General features: G+C 41.4%; 1 protein-coding gene across 2 annotated transcripts in view; it reads right to left on the bottom strand.

Annotated features, from left to right (window-relative positions):
* The window catches only part of GRM8 (glutamate metabotropic receptor 8), a 722933-nt gene that overhangs the window by 576639 nt on the left and 125941 nt on the right, over nt 1-20353 (bottom strand). For both annotated transcript variants that reach the window (XM_008154053.3, XM_054726441.1), the window contains exon 2: nt 7856-8072. In XM_008154053.3, the coding sequence (XP_008152275.1) occupies nt 7856-8072 (217 nt within the window). The remainder of the gene's footprint in view (nt 1-7855; nt 8073-20353) is intronic.

The following is a 20353-nucleotide window of genomic DNA, read 5'->3' as shown; positions in this document are numbered from 1 at the left end:
CCTGAGGCATGGTAGTGCACAGTAAATGCTGGCTGAATTGGTGAATATTTAGAAGGTTCAAAAAGGAAGAGGAGCAAGCAGATTTGGTGAGCCAACATTGACTAGTATTTCATTAATCCATGCACTCAATTAGGTGCCAACACTATTCCATGTAGCATATTAGTCATGCTAAGAAAAAAATAGCATAGGATTTGTTACTGCTAGGAGGTGCAAAGCAAGTTTCAGGAATGGAGATGTTGTCTGTATTTAATTAAGCACTTATTTAGGCCTCACTCTGCCTTCTTATTTGCTCACTGAGCAAACTGGATACAGGCTCAGGGCAATAAGACCACTCCTTAGCCGCCATTGGTGAAGATGGGCTCCTACCACAGTCCTATGAGTCAGAAGTTGTTGAGCACTCACCATGAGCCATCTTTGTAATGATGCTTTCATTCAATTCGTATGCAGTCATTATCCCCATTCTACAGATAAGGACATTGGGCAGAAGATTAAGTACTTCACCTGAGGTCTCATAGCTAGGATATGACGTATCTAGAACTCAAACTCAGCGGTACGAAGCTCTTAACCATTCCACAGCATTCTCTGGCCTGAGAGATTAGGGGTGGGATGACCCTACAGGTTACAGTCTTTGGTGTTTGCCAGTGATTTTTTTAAATGAATTCTAAGTGTTTTAACAGCATGGATGTCCCTTGAGTTCCCATATAGGTTACACATTAGCAAAGAAAACCCACAAGCCATTGTTGAAAACCTCTCTGACCTTCAGTTCCCAGAGCCAGAGCAAGCCTGACCTCCAGGCTCACGATACCAGCACAACCAGGAATCTGGGGACAATGGCCATTCAACAGACGTTCATGAGGGCACTCTGCTGCATACTGGGGGTCCTTCCACTGAGAAAAACAAATTCTGGGGGAAGACATCTACAGAGAAATTGGCACTACAATCACAGTGACAGGTGGTGCCACAGCCCGGGGACTTACAGGAGCACATCGCTAAGGACAAGGCAAGATAGCCCACACTTGTCCTGCTCTCAACCCTTTCAAGTGGCACTGAATGATCAGACCCGAGCAAGGACAGCTGTCAGGTGACACGATAAGTAATTCTGGCAACCAGGGATGACAAGAATAAATCAAGCTAGGAGACCTACCACTAGGTGGTTGTGGAGAACTTAGTAAGGAGAACAGAGAGGTGGTTGAGCCACTCACAATCCTCCTCTCTGACCTTTCAGGCAGAATATGACTAAAAGTGAAGGTAGTTAACAACTCAAGCGAAGCCCTCTGGCTATTTATCCCACGCAGCAGGCAGTACTTCTATGACCCGCATGATAACATACAGCTTTGCCACACACTGAGGGCGGAAAAAATCCATATTCACACTAGCACTACCTGATATCACATAGCACATTCCAGTTTATGAAGAGCATTTACAAGTTTTCTATCAGTTGATGATCACTGAGCAGAGGCCTCCCATTTAACAGACAAGGAAATTAATCCTCAAAGTCTCCTGCTTGAAGAAGAGGGATTTAAAGAAGTTCTTGACTCCAAGGTAGGTTCCACTGCATCCAACTGTCATTGTTTACTAAACACTTAATGACAGCATTAGAATCATAGGTTTGAAAGTATTTCTTGAACGCTGTTTGCTGTTTTACATGAACAGCAGCTGCTGCTCCTTAGGAGTTCCGAAGTCCTAAATATTAAGAAAGGTGAGGGTGAAGAACAGCTTTGAAATGACGCTCTATTTGATCAGGTTCTGCAGTAATTGTTAAAATCATATACACTTTCTTTGGGTCCCTGTGAAGCTTCTGCATGACCATGGCACCTGCAGTTCCAATTTGCAACTTCCTCAGCCCTCCTTTGAAGTTCTTCTTGCCAATTACCTGGTGTTAATATTAATTAAATATAATTTGCAACTTGAAATGTGGTGCTATCAATGGAACTCAGCTGTAGAAATATAAAGTAAAATTTTCAATCAAATTAAAATGTTTCCTTTCATCCACAGTATTTTACAACATTAATACTTCTGTCAAATTGATTTTTGCCTGCTGGAAGTCATTTTTCCAAAGCATTGCACATCTGAAGGAAAAGGCTGTTCTTTCAGTATTCCTTTCTCTGTGTCATTGAAAATACTTTGTTTTAATCCTGAAATGAATCCATTTCAGTTCATAGAAACTCAGTTCTTGTTTATAACCCAAGAGGGGAAAAAAATGCTTTCTTTTAATACGGTACTGAGATAGTTTAAAAATAGGATCAGTGGGCACTTTTCAATTACATAACAGGAATGAATTTTCCTCACGTTATTGTTTGACCCTCACCAAAAATAATTCACTATTAAACATTTTGGCAAGTGTAATTTTATATACAAAAAAATGAATTAAGTGAATTGGTCTATAGCATTAACATTTCAAACAGACTATGCCAATTCCATGACCTCTGTGGTACCTTCCAAATCTGAGATTTTAAGATTCTGAACACATGTCAGACAATAGTCAGAAGCTTCCAGGCCTTTGCAAATTAGGGAGAAAAAGTCACATATTGCTGAAGATTTGACAGAATCAGGTCTACTCTGCCCCCCATAATGTGTGATGACGACTTACAGGCCTGTCATCTTCAATAAATCTTTCATAAATGTGATGACTGATTAAAGGAGGTGTTGCCACACTGTGCAAACCTACACTGAAAAAAATATAATGCTTTCACAAATGCCTTTTATCTTCAAAGATCAAGCTTTAGCTTCCTTGCCCCTTATAATGACAGTGGTAGTATTAACATTTATTATCCTGTCTTCTTTTAAAAAAATAATACAATAAGGGAAGATAAAGAAGTGAAATAACCTGTCTAAAGACTCAAGGAAGTCATTGTCTGAGTCACAAGCCACAAGCCCCAGAGCTTATGATGGAAAAACATGAGCCTATATTATCATTCTCCTTATGACAATACCAATGAAAACATCACTCCAAATAATTAAAATAAGACATAAATATCGGACTATGGTCCTATCAACTGAGGGTGTGTAAGATGGGTGATAGCTAAGTCTTAACAACCCTCAGCAACTAAGCTATATCCTTCCCTCAAGCCAAAAGAGACCAAAGTGGCACATAAAGATATATTAGGCCAGAAAGAACTCAGGATGTCCATAATTTTCCAAGTGTCATCAACAAGCACAGCATCTTGGAATTACACACAAGACAGGGGGTTGGAAAAGCGAGTGCACCACTATACAGGAAGTGCCCACTGCAGTCCTACTGGGAAGCTCTTGACTACCTAGGATCCTGGGAAAGTCAGACACTAGGATCCCATCACTTTCCCCAGCCTGGAACCCTGAATTATCTATTAGATAACCCAATCTACCCAAGTAGTCAGGATTGGGCGAGTAGAATTCTGTAACACTCCAAAGGAACTTCAGAACTGGTTATGTTACAGGCTTCTCCATTAACAAAATTCGGTCTCATCTTTATTGCTAACCTGTTGTCCTTCTGGTCTAACTCCCACCCCTGTCACTGGAAATTATCTCCCTAAGTACACCCTTCTTCACTATTACCCCCTGTTAATGGGTATTAACGTATGTCTCCCAACAAGATATGCTGATATCTTAACCCCAGTACCTCAGCATGTGACCTTATATGGAAAGAGGTTCACCACAGATGTAATTAGTTAAAATGAGGTCATGCTAGAGTAGGATGGGTCATTAATCCAACATGACTGGCATCCTTACAAGAAGAGAATACACAAGAAGGGAGGAGGGAGAAATGTGATGACAAAGGCAGAGGTGGCAGTGATGTGTCTACAAGCCAATAAATACCAAGGATTAATAGCAAACACCAGAAGCTATAAGATTCAAGGAAGAATTCTCCCCTACAATTTTCAGAAGCAGCATGGCCCTGCTAACACTGTGACTTCAAATTTCCAGCCTCCAGCACTGAGACAATACATTTTTGTTGGGTTTTGGTATGTTGTTATGGCAGCACTAGGGAACTAATATACCCGCTCTCCAGGACACTACTTGATTCTCTGTACCACACACACAATCAGCTATTCCGCTCATAAAAGTTCCTGTCCTCTTATGAAAACCTGCTCGATATCCTTGAATTTTTCTACAAGAACTTCTACCATCTCCCATCAAGAGAATATTTTTCAAGGGGACTGAGGGCCCTCCCATGGCCATAAACTCATCAAGAGAAAAGAACACTTGCTTTAGCTGGTGTGATTCAGTAGTCAGAGGGTCCAGGGTTCGATTCTCGGTCAAGGGCATATACCTCAGTCGAGGGTTTGATCCCCAGTCTCTGTCAGGGCTCATGTGGAAGGCAACCAATACATGTGACTCTCTTACATCGATGATTCTCTCACTCTCTCTCACCCTTTCTCCCATCCTCCCTCCCTTACACTCTCAAAAAAAAAAAATCAATGGAAAAAAGTATCCTCAGGTGAGGATTTTTTAAAAAGAGAAGAGAACACTCGGCCACCCTCTTAGCTTTCCATTGCTAAGTCTTGCCATTATTCCCATGCCTTTTTTTTTTTTTTCATGTATACCAATTTTATTTTTTCCAGCTTTGTGGAGGTATAATTGACAACCAAATATTGCATAAATATAAGGTGTACAAAATGACATTTTGATATACATAAACATTGTGAAATGATTACCACAATCAAACTAGTTAACATATGCATTACCTCACATAGTTACTATTTTGTGTGTGCGTGCTGAGAACAGTTAAATCAACTCTCTTAATAATTAACTATAGTTACAATTCTGTACATTATATCTGCTACATAACTGAAAGTTTATATGCTTTGTCCAACATCTCCCCATTTCTCCTACTTATCAGACTGAGACTGATATTACAGTGGTCTCTCAACTGGTCCCCTTATCTTCCACTTCTCACTTGCACAATCTTAAATACAAATCCTGATAGATCCCTTGCTCCTCAGCATTTTCCTCCATCGTCTGGCACATAAAAGGTAAAATTACCACCCTATGGGGTAAAATACTCCACTAGGTGTCCATGTCAAGCCTTCTTATTTTGTCTCCCATACCTCACTACACAAACTATGATTCATTCAAACTGTGCTATTTGATGATCTCAAATATATTTTGTTGCCTTCTCCAGTGAAAATCCTGCAGTAAAGGATGCATTGTGGGGAGATTATAACAGCTAGGGTACCAAGAAGCTATTTGTCTTTATTTGGTCAAATAGCTCCTGTCCCTGTCTCCCTCAGAAGGATCTTGACTCGAGAAGAACCATCACTGGAGTCTCTGTTCATGACCATCACTTACTCATAACTTCGTTCAAGATTCATGAAATACACGTGCCCAAGTCTCAGGTTGTGTCAAAACGAAAAATGTTCTAATCAAACCATACAAGCAATTTATCACTAAACAGATTTTCATTTCAGTATATTCCATGATTTGTCTAAATTAATCAGAGCTAAAACATAGGAAGCCTCAATTTACATTGAAATTTCTTAGTAATGAATGTTGCTGAAGGAAGAAATTCAGAACAGAGTACAGGAACATTTATAAGAGCTGGGAAATACATAATTTTATTAATAGGCAGACACTCCAGAAAATAAATTTATTACTTGACTCCTAAGTCAAGATACTAAAATTTTTGAAAACACACTATTAACATGGTGACAAAGATGTCATGGATATTATAGTAAGAGAAGCAAATGTTACAGAACTAATGAATTTTCATTAGAACCATCAGTTCACTTCAGAATGGGTTAAGTTGCTACCATTTGCCATCCACATTAATATCATTGTCATGTAAAAGGTTTCATTTTCAGCTATTTCTGTTCTAGATAAAATCTTTGTCATTAAAATGAGGAATGATTTTGATATTTAATATATTCCGTGGCATACTCTAGTGTGATACTAATTTGGCCTTTTCAGCATTCTGCATATTAATTGACAATCCAGCCTTCCTCCATCCCTAGATAAGTGAGAACGGAAATAGAATGGACAGCCAATCAAGTCTCAGAATACTGAAAGGATCAACATAGAAGAAACACATTGCACTCATCAGGAGCGTACACAAGGCACTAAAATTGTTTTCTCCTATAATAATGGCTAAGATAGAAATGGGAATAATGAATGGCACCATCTGAATCCTTTTATGTGACAATGTTACCAAAGTTAGCAATGCTCCACAAAATCTGAAACCAGTATTGCTTTTTTTAGTCAAAAGAATAAAACTACAATCTCACTTAACTTTTAGAACAATGCATTCTATCAGATTCTCCAACAATTGGGAGATTATGTCCCATATTTAATTTTTCATAGTCATCTGTTTCATGCACACAAAATGTGTCCTGTAGTTGAAGAGTACATAGGATCGCCACAGAAGACTTGGAATTTCAATACATACTCTCTTAGTTTCCTTTCTCTTGTTGAATTATCATTCTGGTGAGAACTGATATCCATTGCATAAATAATGCATTAATCCTAATTCCAGAAGCTATTATTTTCATTTTAGTGAGCATTTCCTCTAAAGACAAACTTGGCATTCTTATCCAAGAAGGTAATATAACTTGCCAGCATTTAAAGTGTTTTGAATCATTTTTATAGCAATAATAATATAATTTTAAATTCCAAAGAGCAAACATTATGGCATCGTGGACACTTAAAAACAGGTGTGAATAGCTGGTCGATTAAGTCAAAGAATCTAATCTGTCCAGCAACACCAGGCCTTTTTGCCTTTTCTAGCTCTTATGCAGCAACACGGCACTGGAACAAATTATAAACATACCAAATAATGTGTAAAATAAATCTTCATGCCCTATTATATGCAAAACAGATCCCAGGCATCTGCAAATCTTTCAAGAGAAGACCTTATTCCAATAAATTATTCCAATAACCCTTTGTCCTTGCTAATTATGGATAAGTCCAAATCACTTCCATGATCTTTTCCTGAGTTGAAGTCTCCAAGAAAGACAAGAAATTATCCACATAGTTTCTTCTTTCAAGTTCAAAATAGCCAATAGGCACTTTACTATTTCCACAAAATATTACGCTTACAGGAAAAGATATGTAAATTTTATTCAGTGGTTCTTAAGAGTATTTGTTAAGTAACAGTAATATATCTCCTTTCATCGACAAAGTTGTGTTGTTGACCAATCAGCAATAAGGTTTGTCCTCTAAGTGTGTTTTGTTTTGTTCTGCTTCTTTCCTACATAGTGGAATGGATTTACAACCTCATAAGTAAGCATGCACCTGGTGAGACGCCTGTAGAGATTTGGATAAGCACCTTGAAAAAGCCCAGCATGGAGTTCATCAGCACCTTATTCTAACCCACAATTTTTACAGTTTGCCCTTCATCCCTCTGTAAGCTTCAGTGTTTAAGGTAAGACTAAAAATGCAAGAAGTCAAATATGACAATCAGAATATCACTGAAGCATAGCCCTGGGGGCTCCTTCAGTATTGTTTTAAAATGATTACCAGTCTTAATCCCTCTAGAGTTTGATGTAAATTCCACTGCTTTTTTTTTTTTATTTAATGACTTGCTTATGTAAACTTCCAGCTAGAACAATCAAAAAGTATGTCATTTATTCAAATTTACAGTGGCTCTTATGCGCCAGCAAACTCCCTTGTCAAAACAGACAACTTTTAAAAATGTCTGCCTGAGTCAGAAGCTCTATTTCCTGAATTAGCACCAAAGTGTCACCTTGATGGACCATGAACAACACAAACATTTATAATAAACCCAGCTTCCCCCTCAAGTGGACAGCCCAGGTCACGCATCTGTAGGAGCTCCAATTACTCCATACAGATCAGAAAGTGCTTGGTCAGAAAGTGCTTGGTGGTGATAGGACTCCCACAACCTGTCACCTCCAAATACAATCACTGATAAATAAATGCTTACCAATCTCCCTCGAAATCTGAGTGAATGCCTCCACACCGCTCTCTCCATAGTTGCCCTCAGAAGCCAGTGTCGACACGTAATTCCATCCCAGGGCCGTCACAATGTCCACCATGGCTTGTGCTTGGTAGGAGTCAGGCGGGACCACCCTAGAGAAGAAGTCATACCTGGTGTTGTCACTTAGCTCAGGGGCTGTGGATGCATAGCTGATTTGAGGTATCTGCAAAACAAATGACAGGTCATTTCAGCCCGTGAGGAATCATGCGGAATGATGGATTGTCACAAGAGACTGCACAGCCAAAACTATATCAGAAACCTAGATACAGCATCTTGAAGTTGCAATAAGGTTTTATGAGCAACAATGTAATTAGAAAGTCTTTTACATTGGTCTGTAGGCTCACTTTCTTTCAAAGTACTCCAGAGGCCCGGTGCATGAAATTTATGCATGGGGGGGGGGGGGCGGTGTCCCTCAGCCCAGCCTGCACTCTCTCCAATCTGGGACATCCCCCTCACAATCCAAGACTGCTGGCTCCCAACAGCTCACCTGCCTGCCTGCCTGATTGCGCCTAACCGCTTCTGCCTGCCAGTCTGATCACCCCCTAACCACTCCCCTGCCAGCCTGATCGACGCCTAACTGCTCCTTTGCTGGCCCGATTACCCCTAACTGCCCTCCCTTTCCAGCCTGGTCACCCCTAACTGTCCTCCCCTGCAGGCCTTGTCACCCCTAACTGTCCTCCCCTGCAGGCCTGGTCTCCCTCAACTGCCTTCCCTTGCAGGCCTTGTCCCTTCCAACTGCCCTCCCCTGCAGGTCTGGTCACTCCCAACTGCCCTCCCCTACAGGCCTGGTTGCTCCTAACTGCCTTCCCCTACCAGCCCAGTAACCCCTAACTGCCCTCCCCTGCTGGCCTGATCGCCCCTAACTGCTCCCCCGTGCTGTCCTGGTCGCCCCCAACTGCCCTCCCCTGCCAGTCTGGTTGCCCCTAACTGTCCTCCCCTGCAGGCCTGGTCGCCCACAACTGCCCTCCCCTGCTGGCCATCTTGTGGCAGCCATCTTTGACCACATGGGGGTGGCCATCTTGTGAGTTGGAGTGATGGTCAATTTGCATATTACCTCTTTATTATATAAGATTTCTAAGCAGCAAGAAAGAATGTAGTTTTGCTTCGGATTCCATTGTTTCTGAAGGCAAAATATTTGTGCTTGATGTTGTTGTTGTTGCTTTTTTGTTCTGTATGTGATAAGATCTGTGCAGAAATGAAGCAGCAGTGAAGGTATAGACATGTTTCAAAAAAGGTCAACCTCTGACATTGTTTTAGCTTTAGGACAGAAAGGCTACACAATGACAAACAGAGACTTTAATATGAGATTTTTTTTGTACACTTGATGTCATTTCAGTTTTAATATTACATTTTTGGTAAATTATTTTAAATAAAGATCTTTGCAAGTCTATTCACTGATTATTAATATTAAAAAGTTTTGGGAATAGCCAACCATGTATCTTCTAATAAAAACATTTTTCCAAATTCCCAAAAGAACATTACAAAACAGGAACCCATACAATAATTTATTTGGGAAAACAGACTTCCTATTATAAAAGGGGGTGAACTGCTAGAAGATTTTCAAAGCTAGAAATCTTAGGTCATTTCTCCTAACTATATTCAAACGGAGTAACAAATTAACTACATGCCACAAATCTCCCCCTGAAAAACTTTTAAAATGCAACATTCATTCATATATCCAAGTGAGGACTCTCAATCTAACAGAGGAAAACATGTTGCTAAAGAAGTACAAGAAAGCACATGAAGTCCGGATGGGGTACAGAAGATGCAGGGAATCTGGCCAACAAGGCAGGACTGGGCATCGCAGCCACGGGGACTGCATTCCAAATGTACAGAGAGGGCAAAGGCATGGCAGATCCCAGGGACTGCAGCTTTTCAGATGGCAGGAATGTAGGGCACTAGGGGAGGATTGTCAGGAAATAAAACTGCAAAGCTAGAGAGAAGCTGAGTGATGAAGGGGAAAGGAAAGGTGTAGAACCTATATGTATCTGAAAGACAAGGAAAGGTGCAGGTGAGGACTCTCAGTTGTATGACTTTGGTAACTAGATCCCTGATATTTTCTGTTTACCAAGATAGATTTAAAAAAAATAAATAAAGGAGATTTGTCAGACAAAAAAAAATAAGTTTAACTTCTGATTTGTCTCTTTTGAGATTCTTGTGAGATGGATGAAAGCAACTAAATAGCGGGCAATAATATTGGGAGATCTGGAGTTTAAGAGTGTCTTTAAGACTGAAGGTGAAGAAAGGTGGGAACACAGTGGAGGAGGTAGTTAGGGCAATTTGGGAGGGTGAGCTGTGCAACTGTGTATCTTATCACTCCTCTGCCACCATGCTGAGGTGTGAACGTTCAGAGGCCAACATGACTACAAGGTGCCCTAACTCAGGGTGCTTAATTGAAGGTGCAAGTTTGGCTCATACATAAAACAATTAACTTTGCTCTCCACCAGATCCTGCAGCCAATGTCAGTGCCCTGATGTCAGAGAGCCTGCAGTTCCATCTTCCCATACAGGCCTACACACTCTGGGATCCAACCCTCATCCACCACCCCCTGGCCAATGATTCCAAATCCATATAAGGTTTTGATTCTCCTCTTCACATCTGTGTAAAGCTCTCAACATCTGGGTTCCTTTGATCTAGAGAGTCCTGTTCCATAATGGTGGCAGGGAAGTGACACTGAACTTCTCAAAATTAAAAAAAAAAAAAGCCTAAGTTACAAAGGAAGCAGAAGTAAAAGAATGTGCTTGGAGCTCTCCAGGGTGCTGCAGGGTCCATCCAGCTCTGTACAACCTGTATCTCTCTCTATTGACTATAGCAATGAGTTAGCCTATTTAACCCCCAATTCTTCCTGGTCCTAATATCCTAGTGGGACCAAGTGAACTTGCTTGTTAACACTGTGGGTTCACAAAAACGAGTCTGACCTGCCTCCTTTGCTTTCTCTGCCAGATACACTGGCCACCTCTCGGCGGGCTGTTCCCTTGATTAGTCTTTGTGTCTTTGCAATACATGACCACTCAGCAAGGACACACCTCCACATGTCTAACCACACACCAAATCTTGGACCTTTTTCACCTTTTTATGCTTGCTTCTAGAGGACCTTGGAAGTAGACAATAGATGGCTCAGTGAGATCTACCCCTCACTAGGTAAAACTTTCCCAGAGATCAAGAGCATGTGCATTTCTGTGTTCCAATGAAACATATTCAGTAGCTTGACCTTCACTTTGGGAGGAATTCTGTGAAGATGAATGGTGTGTGTGTGTGTGTGTGCGCGCGTGTATGCAGGGGAGCATTCTATAGCAAATGATATGGCATCTTTCCTTGCCATGCCTTCTCTGCCCTGCTTTTTTGCATGTCCTAGGAGGTGCTCTAGGACTGTAGCACCTGGGTCCCTTGCCTCAGGCTTTCGGTGAGTCCCTCAGGAGTCAGAGCACTGATTTCCCCATCTCCTTCCCCACCAACCTGGTGTTTCTCTACCTGAACCCTCATCCACAGCTAAAGCTCTTGCCAGGTTCCAGGGACCACTCTCTACCCTGTCCCTGCAGGTCCTGCCACAGCTGCTAGTGCCTGAGAGCTTCCTCACCCTGTGTTGGCTCCTTTCACTGTGCCCACACCTTAAGAATCATTCTTTTGTTAACCCTCCTTGAATTACCTTTCACAGAGGATTATGCAGAGTCCAATGCTGAGGAGCTACTCAGAGTCCATCAGTAAAATGCCTTACACAACCCCCACCCTGCCTATAATAATGAGCCACCCCTTTCTAAAAAGGAGCACAATGTGTGAAAATTGAGTGTTTGAACCCAAAACTAATTATCTCAAATTACTACCTTCAGTCAGTCACTTTCAGGGCTGTTTAATTAGCAGTCAGCACCGTGTTTAGGATTAATTAAACAGGTGTAAAGGGGGTATAAAATAAAAGTGTAGATAGAAGATGGTTGTTTGAATAATTGGATAAAGGACTTTGCCCCCAGACTCTTAAAGAGTTTTCTCTTTGCCTATCATCTTGTGGGAAAGTGGTGTGAGAGTGTGTGTCTGTGTTTCCACTGGCTCAACATTTGCTGTGTTGCCATCCACAATAACAGACATCAGGGTATGTTGATAGTATTTTCAGACAACTTTTCAAGTTGTCATGAAATCATTCCTCATTTTTATTTTATTGTGGTTGACCACAGAGCATTGGCTCCTTATGCACTTTAGTCTCTGTGCCAGCATCCCCGATATTTCCACCAACCCTCGAATTAAAGCCCTACTGGCAACCCAAGTGGACATTTTTTATAAACCTAGAATGTTGCTTTTTCTTTTCCCTACATTAAATCCATCCTAATTAATCCCTTCACCCTGGAGCTTTCCTCTACCAGAAACAACAACACTAAATAAGGTGGTGGGTGGGGAATAGAAGTAGAGAGGGAAGTGAGAGGGAAAAGAAAAGGAGGTGTTAGGGGAAGCATTCTGCATCAGTGCTCCCATCCTTTGGAAGAAGTAACATCCTACAGAAAACTCTGTTAACTCCCACTTGCCCACTCAAAGGATAATATCCAAACTTCAGCCTGGCTCATGGAGTCCGGATATCAGACTCTGTCCCATCCTCATTCCAACCTCACGTCTTCCCTGCCATACCCTGAAAGTGCCCTGCCCATCCTCATTCCAACCTCACATCTTCCCTGCCATACCCTGAAAGTGCCCTGCCCTGCTAGCCCCTCTGTTGCCTGTCTTCTCTCCCTCGCCTGGAGATGTTCTGCACAAAGCAATGTCAACCTCCCTGGGAAGCTTTCACCAACTCTCTCAGGCACCCTGGCTCCCATAGCCTCCATCATCTGACATCAGGAACCACAGTGGCTTATGAGCCGCTCAGGAACAAAGTCTCTGTCAATTTCCTTGGTATCCCCAGCACCTGGCAAAGGAAAAGTTCAATGACTATTTGGGGGCAATTAATTAATTGAAGTGTGGCAGGAATTTTAGTACAGCCTCTTTCCCACAACCTCCTACCCTGCATTCCACCAAAATACTGCGCAGGCTGTCTTCTGTGTCCCTCTCGATCCTTCTTTGCCATGCTGTGTGTCCTAGGAGGTGCTCTATGACTGTAGCGCCTGGGTCCCTGGCCTCTGGCTTTCGGTGAGTCCAGCCAGTGGGAGACAATGAGAGACAGGAGAGAAGGAGGAGACAGGAGTCAGAGCACTGATTTCCCCATCTCCTTCCCCACTAACCCAGTGTTTCTCTACCTGAACCCTCATTGGCAGCTAAACCTCTTGCCAGGTTCCAGGGACCACTCTCTACCCTGTCCCTTCAGGTCCTGCCACAGCTGCTAGTGCCTGAGAGCTTCCTCACCCTGGTTGGTTCCTTTAACTGTGCCCACACCTTATAAATAGTTCTTGTGTTAACCTTCCTTAAATTACCCCTTGAGTGTGTCAGAGGCCTAATAATATACCCACTCCTACAGGTTTCTATAGACGGGACATCTGTTCCCTAACCTCTTAGGCCTCCTCCATCCACTGTCCCATCCAGCCTGCTCTGCCACTGTCCTTACATGATTTTTTTTTCCCTTTCTTTTCTCTTTCAGTGCATTAAGGCATCAACTTGCATTATTTGAAAACACCTGACATTTCACTCTTTTTTCTCTTTAAATTGTATTTTTATTGATTATTTTAGAGAGAGAGGAGGGAGAGATAGAAACATCAGTGAGAGAGAGAAATATCGATCGGCTGCCTTCTGCACACTCCCAACCAGGGATGGAGTCCACAACTCGGCATGTGCCCTGTCTGAGAATTGGAACAGACAGCCTCTGGGTGCACCAGGAGACACCCAACCGACTGAGCCACACTGGCCAGGGCTGGGTTTTTTTATTTGTTTGTTTTTTTCATTTCTTATCTTCCTGTGCTGAGGTTTCATAATATGATGTGTGCTTAAAATAAAGCCGTATTTCCATAACCCAAATAAAGCATTTTTGAGGCAATTAATTGCCCAACTCAAGATACTCATCACCATACCCTCCTTAAAATTTTCCTTTAGCTTCCACTTTTCTGATTGTCTTAGTTATGAAAAACTCCTTCTCTTTCTCTTACTATATTTTCACTTCAGCCCACAGAAGAGGGGATTCCTCAACCTTCTTGGGGAGTTCCAAAATGCATATTTTCTACCTAGATCTCCACCTTTTACTTAGGGGAGGTCAGAACTCTATATTTATTGGGCAAGGGTGCTGACCACACACCCCAGGCTTCTTTTCTCTACAGGGTAAGACCAGGCAGGGCCTCCATGTTAGGGAGGTATCCCACCCCACCTCTCCATATTCCACCGACAATCAGGTGTGTGAGAGGCCTGAAGCCCCGGTCACGGGTTGAATGAGTGGACTTCAAGTTTTCCATGCAGGCAGAGCGGGCCCAGAGGTTGAGTAGTGGTATGGGAGTAGGAAGCACCATTTTTACCTCAAGTCCACACTGAATTCTTTCCAATACAGTCTTGAACGGACAGCCGCATGTCTGGGGAGTTATTTGATGTTTGCTCAGCTGCTAGTAAAACAAATTCCTTGATCCACATTTAGCTAGTTATTCCTTGAATCTTGGACTATAAACTCTGAGAAAGTCCAAAAGTCTGTCTTGGAGCTCAAGGAAGCAGAAGTTTTATTTCAAATGAAAGAAACTCATTTATAGCTACTTGAGTATTTTGATAAATGTGTGTGTGTGTGTGTGTGTGTACAAATATAGGTTTCTACAAATATAAATGTATATATTTGCCAAGAAAATATATTTTAAATAGAAGTTATTGTTCTTTAGAGCTCTCTACTTCTAGATAGAAGCTAGATTTTTACCTAGGGTTTGGCCACTCAGGAGAAGACTAAATTTCCCAGCCCTTCTTTGCAGCTATGGTCATTAACATGGTGGTGAGTGTAACTTCTGAAAAGTGTCCTTAAAGGGAAAGGACATGCCTTTCTGAAGACCCACCCTCTTTCCCACTGGCAAGAACTAGGATATAATGTCTGGAGTTCCATTAGCCACCTCAGGCCATGCCCTAGGGATGGCAGAGCAAAATGCCGCACTGCAGTTAAAGGCATTGTGATCTCTGAATTTCTACAACCACCTAATCGATCTTCCTGTTTCCAGTCTTGCCCCTCTCAGATCCATTCTACACCAGTAACCGAACTGATCTTAAAAAAAAAAAATCAGTTCATATCAAAATCTTGCTCAAAGCACTTCACTCTTTCTCCATTGCTCTGAAAGTGGAGAAATTTTCTCTTAAATAAAGCCCACCTCTTGCCACAGGACCCTTTGATTTGGCATCTGGCCACTTTCCCCTCACTCGCGTGGTCCAGCCAGCCTGGCTTCCTTCCAGTTCCCTGATCTGGCCACGCCCCTTTTCTTCTCCAAACCTCATACTTATTGTTGCATGTTTTTCCCAAATCCTTCCAGACTTCTCATCCTTCATCCTCACCTCAAATGTCTACTCTTCAAACAGGTCTTCCCTGACTACCCCACCTAACATGGTCTCCCTACCCACATTAGTAACTCATCACCCTACTTATTTCCTTCATTACATTGATAACCTGTGTTAATTTGTGTCTTATGTTTCCCCTACTAAAATGTAGATCCTACAGGGATCTTCTTTGTGTTGTTTACAAATGTAACATGGGCTTCTAGCACATTGTAGGGATTCAATAAATATTCATTGAAAAAAAAATTGGTCCATCCATCAATCAAGGACCCCTTTTATTATTTTCCTCCATGCATTGCAGTTTTGAAAGATTTTTCTACAAAACTATTTAAGCAAAAAGTCACTCATTTCTCATTTCTGCATTATTAAAAAAAGCTACTCATTTGCTAAAGCTTCTGATCAGCATGAGATATCTGTTGTTGCCAAGCTGAGGTGACAGAATTCCACTCCAAATCAAGTAAGGGCCATTTCAGTCACATCCATGCAGACACATGGTAGGGAAGCACACAGCTGCCATGGAGCTCTTTGAAATGCTAAACATGGCCAGGAAAACTTCATAACGACCTTGCCAAACACTTTGACAGCTCATGGCCTTCAATCTGTCTCTAGAGAAGAATAAAAATTACGTTTCTAAACAAGGACCAAGTTACAGATTCTTTCATCTTTATCTGTGCGATGGACATTCTAGACAGGGCCACAAGTTCTTCTCTCTCCCTCACACAGGCCGTGTTTCTCTCTTTTGCTGCCAGAGTGTGACTGTACTTGACAGGGAGGATGAGATGGAGTGTAACTGAGATGTGAAGAGGCGGAAGGACTTAAGACACCATAAATACTCAGTGTCCAAGAAGGTTCCGGTTCCACTCCAACTGCCTTTTTAAGGCTTCCTACTGTGTTGCATTAAAACATTGTGATACGCTTGAAACTTTTTGTGTTTGCTCTAAATGGCACCAATCTTGCATCCATTTCCCGCAGTTTATGGTTTGCCAAAGATCTTCAGGAAGTCAAGACACCCCTGATGAGCAATGAGCCACCTGAAGCACATCTCAGAAGAAGCCCCTTAGAATCAGAGTAAATTTAAGACTTCCTGTAAGAAACTTGCACACATCCGAAGACAGGTTTGCAGACAGAAGACAATTTAGACCTGAGTGACACACATCAATTCCTGCCAAAAGGTTTTTGTTCTTCATTTATCTTTGCAAACAACCCTGTCCATTGATTGTAAAACTTACTGGTGGAGGGTGGCAGGGTGGGATGGGCATGCTATTCAATAGCATCATTGGTTTTCTCCAGTGAAAGATCAGCTTGAAGCTGTGCTCTTTCCCCAGGGGGTAGTGCTTGCCTGAGCACTCCTTCAGTGCTATTGGCCTTAGCAACGCAGCCATCACTACCAGAGCTTCCTGCCACCTGGTCCTGGGATGGATTTGTTGTTGCTGCAGATCTATGTCCAGAGAGAATGATGATTACAGCCACTAACTTGGTCTTTTTTTAGACTTGACTGTTCTCTGGTATTGAAACTACTAGTTACTTGTGGCAAAACATGAGTGTATAATCAGAAATTAGATAAGGATAAGGAGTCGGGCCACCTGCCTCCAGAACCAAGACCTGCTCAAAGCAATCCCAACTGCACAATGGACAGGTAGTAGGCTTCCTGTCTGCTCCAAATGTGACATTCAGTCTTTGTCTTATCTTCTCTGTTGAATTCCCACCATTGATTCAGGGAAGAACACAGATTTTTGTGTTTTGATGTATGGTGGAACGTAGCAGAGAGACAGAGAGAGAGAGAGAGAGAGAGAGAGAGAGGAAGGGGGGGGAAGAGAGAGAGAGGGAGCTTATTGAAATGGGAAATTGTGGAGGCCATGGAGAAAGAGACAGAGATTTCCTTGTACTGTATTTTTTAATATATTATTTTTTATTTCAGGGAGGGAGAGGGGGAGATTGAGAGAGAGAGAGAGAGAGAGAGAGAGAGAAAGAGAGAGAGAAAAATCAATGATGAGAGAAAATCACTGATCCACTGCCCCCTTGCATGCCCCACACTGGGGATCAAGCCCACAAACCAGGCATGTGCTCCAACCAGAATCAAGCCATGACCTCCTGGTTCATAGGTCAATGCTCAACCACTGAGCCTTGTACTTTATTGTTATCCTTCTTCCCAACATCAGCTCATTCAGAATAAGCTAACTCTGCATACCCACACTAAATGGGCCTGTGGTTGGTTATGCTGTAGCTGTGTATAGCATAATGCTAGTAGGTTTAAGATCACAAGTTTAATTACAATGTGGGCCAAGATGCAGACTGTACCCCTCACTAGAACCTTCCTCCTAACAAACGCACAGTACCAGTCACAAAACCACCCAGGGAGAGGAGAATCAGGTTAATTCATTCTCATCACTAGGTAAATAAATCAAAGATGGCTTGCTACTGATGGTGAATAGGAAATTTTTGCATCAAATATGAAGAAAATCAAGTCATAGGAGGCACATTTTAAAACTTAAAGAGTACATCTTTGTACATATGTATGTCTGAAAGTATATAAATACGTTATATTTATAAAGTCATTTCTTGGTTTCAGATAGTCCATTTAGATATTCTACTGAATTGTAAAAGGATACATTTCTCATAACTTTTTCAAGGGTATTGTATGAGTCAGGGAAATGGTACATTCAAATTAGGATGACTCAAGGAGGGCTCATAAAGGGACTATTTTCAACTTGTGGCAGTATATAGGGAATGGCAGCAGAAAGCCATAATTCAGTAAAAGTAAGAGAGGTGCTAAGGAGATGAGAGAAGGAGTCTTGAACAGAAGTCATCTTTCTCTTAAGTGACCACCCTGGAGGGACAGAGCCAACTCCACAGGGAGGAATCAAAAAAACCTATATCCTGACTTCCCCTCCCTCCCTGACCTCCCGCTGGCTCTCCCCATGACCAAACCCACTGGAAACCAAGGGGCAAGGGAGCCTGTTGTTGTCTGGAGAGCTGTCCCCCAGGGCCACAAACAGAAGGCAAAAAAGAGAAGGTAGATGTAGGGGCAGGCAGACACTATCTGTCCGGCATCTCATTTATGACTGACCATTAGACACTTTAAATACATCGATGAATGGCTGCACAGATCTCCAGTTTTCTATGCTATGCTGCTTTTTTATAACTTGATCTCAATACTTTTGGCAGAATATCTACACTAAGACATTTTGGTTTGGTTATGGGAAATTCCAACCCTAAAACTAGGTCAACTAATTAGAATTTCTATGGGAAATAAAATAATATCCTTTTTTTTAAAAGAGTGTAATGATTTTAATCAAATTGGTAATGATATTTGACTTCTAACCTGTTTATTTAAAATGAAAGACAAGTAATAGTAATCTGTGAACATGAAAGAATTTACATGTAAACAAACATAATTACACCCAATAAAATTAATAAACTTTTTTTTTTTTTTACTTCTCCTAATTACATTTTACAATGAGAAAGCACAGCAGTTCCTAAGGGAAAGAGTTGTTATAATTGATCAGGTTGCTAGCAGTGGGGGAATTTTTAAGCCTAACTACCCTGCATATATTTATTCAAAAGTTCTAATAGCAAGTTGGGTTTAAAACCTTTACTTTGTAAGGAAGAGACTTTAATATTTCAATTAATTGTATAGTTTCCTTACTTTATAGCTTCTCCTGATCTTTATTTTTTCCTTATTAAAAAAAAAAAGTGAATACTATTTTTTGTACTTTCCTTGCATTTCAGAACTCTGTGATTTCTAGAAAATGATAATCAGTACCTATGCAATGTTACAGCCAAATTAAAAAGGTTAATTCAAAACACGTACTTTTTCTGATTAGAGGTTAAATTAAATGTAATGTCTTTTTAATGGTTACTTTTAGATTAATTCATTCAACACATTAGCTCCCACTATGTGCCAGACACCACGACAGGCGGTGAGGATAGGGCAGGAAACAGCACATGGTCCTCCCACCCCCACCATCCATATGGTCAGATGGAAAAGACAGGCATTCAGTAAACAATCACCCAAATAAACATGTAACAGCAGTTGTAGTGACTGCTGGGAAAGAGAAATATGGGCTAATAGAAACGGGTAACTCATCAGATCTGGGGGGACTGGGAAAGCTTCCTGGGGAGGTAACATTCAGTCAACACATGAAAAATGGAGGAAAGGGAATGAACACCCCACACCAGCCACACACTGCCTCTCACTTCAGACTTCCTTCAGATGTGTAAACGGCCCAATTTGTAGAAGTGAGGAGGAGGGGGGATTGACTGACAGGTACTTCCTTTTAAAAACTTGCCGCAGCTCTGAATAATATTAAAGCAAAGACCACCATTCGCTGTGCTTTTTACCCACAGCATTTTGAAGTAGTATATGCATAATTTGGGTTCTCATATTAGAACGATTTAAGAAAACAACTGTGTAATGATCAGCAGGAAATTGCATCGTGTTCTCATAGGTCCTGAGGTTTGTAAGGGTCAGGAAAAATGAACAAATGAATGGACAGGAGGGGGGTGAGAAAATGGATGAATCCAGCAGAAACTAAGCCCATAGAAGAGAAACAACTTTTAAGGCAAGAACCCAGCAAAAAATAAATATATACTTTATATTACTTATAAGCTAGTTGTTTCCTTAGGAAAGTAAAAAGTAGTTGAAAAGTAAAAGGAAGCTTCCATTTTTACTCAGGCTGTGAAGGTTTCTTCGGATAAGATTTCAAAAGACACGAGAAGCAGGTTAGAATTAACTCAGGAGAAGAATAATGTGGCCCCTTTTTATGAGATAATATACATTTTCGGCATCTCTCAGGAAGAGGAGAGAGAAATAAATGGATCTGTCCACCTCTAAAAACCCTGCTCAGTGACCCAGCATCCCAGAGGGACAAGGAGAATGTCATTCGCTGATCTTATTATTTCTAACTACTACTGCCAGGATACTACTGCATTCTGGAATAAAGATACTTCTTTGATACCTTCCGAAGAAAGTTTTTAAGCAGCTTGGGATTTCAAAATAAAATCTATCTCTAAGTATTTTTTAAGGTA

This window comes from Eptesicus fuscus, chromosome 14 (assembly GCF_027574615.1).
Source record: "Eptesicus fuscus isolate TK198812 chromosome 14, DD_ASM_mEF_20220401, whole genome shotgun sequence".
NCBI classification, from domain to species: Eukaryota; Metazoa; Chordata; class Mammalia; order Chiroptera; family Vespertilionidae; genus Eptesicus; species Eptesicus fuscus.
The sequence above is the reverse complement of the archived record's forward strand: the minus strand, read 5'-3'. Positions and strand labels throughout refer to the sequence as shown.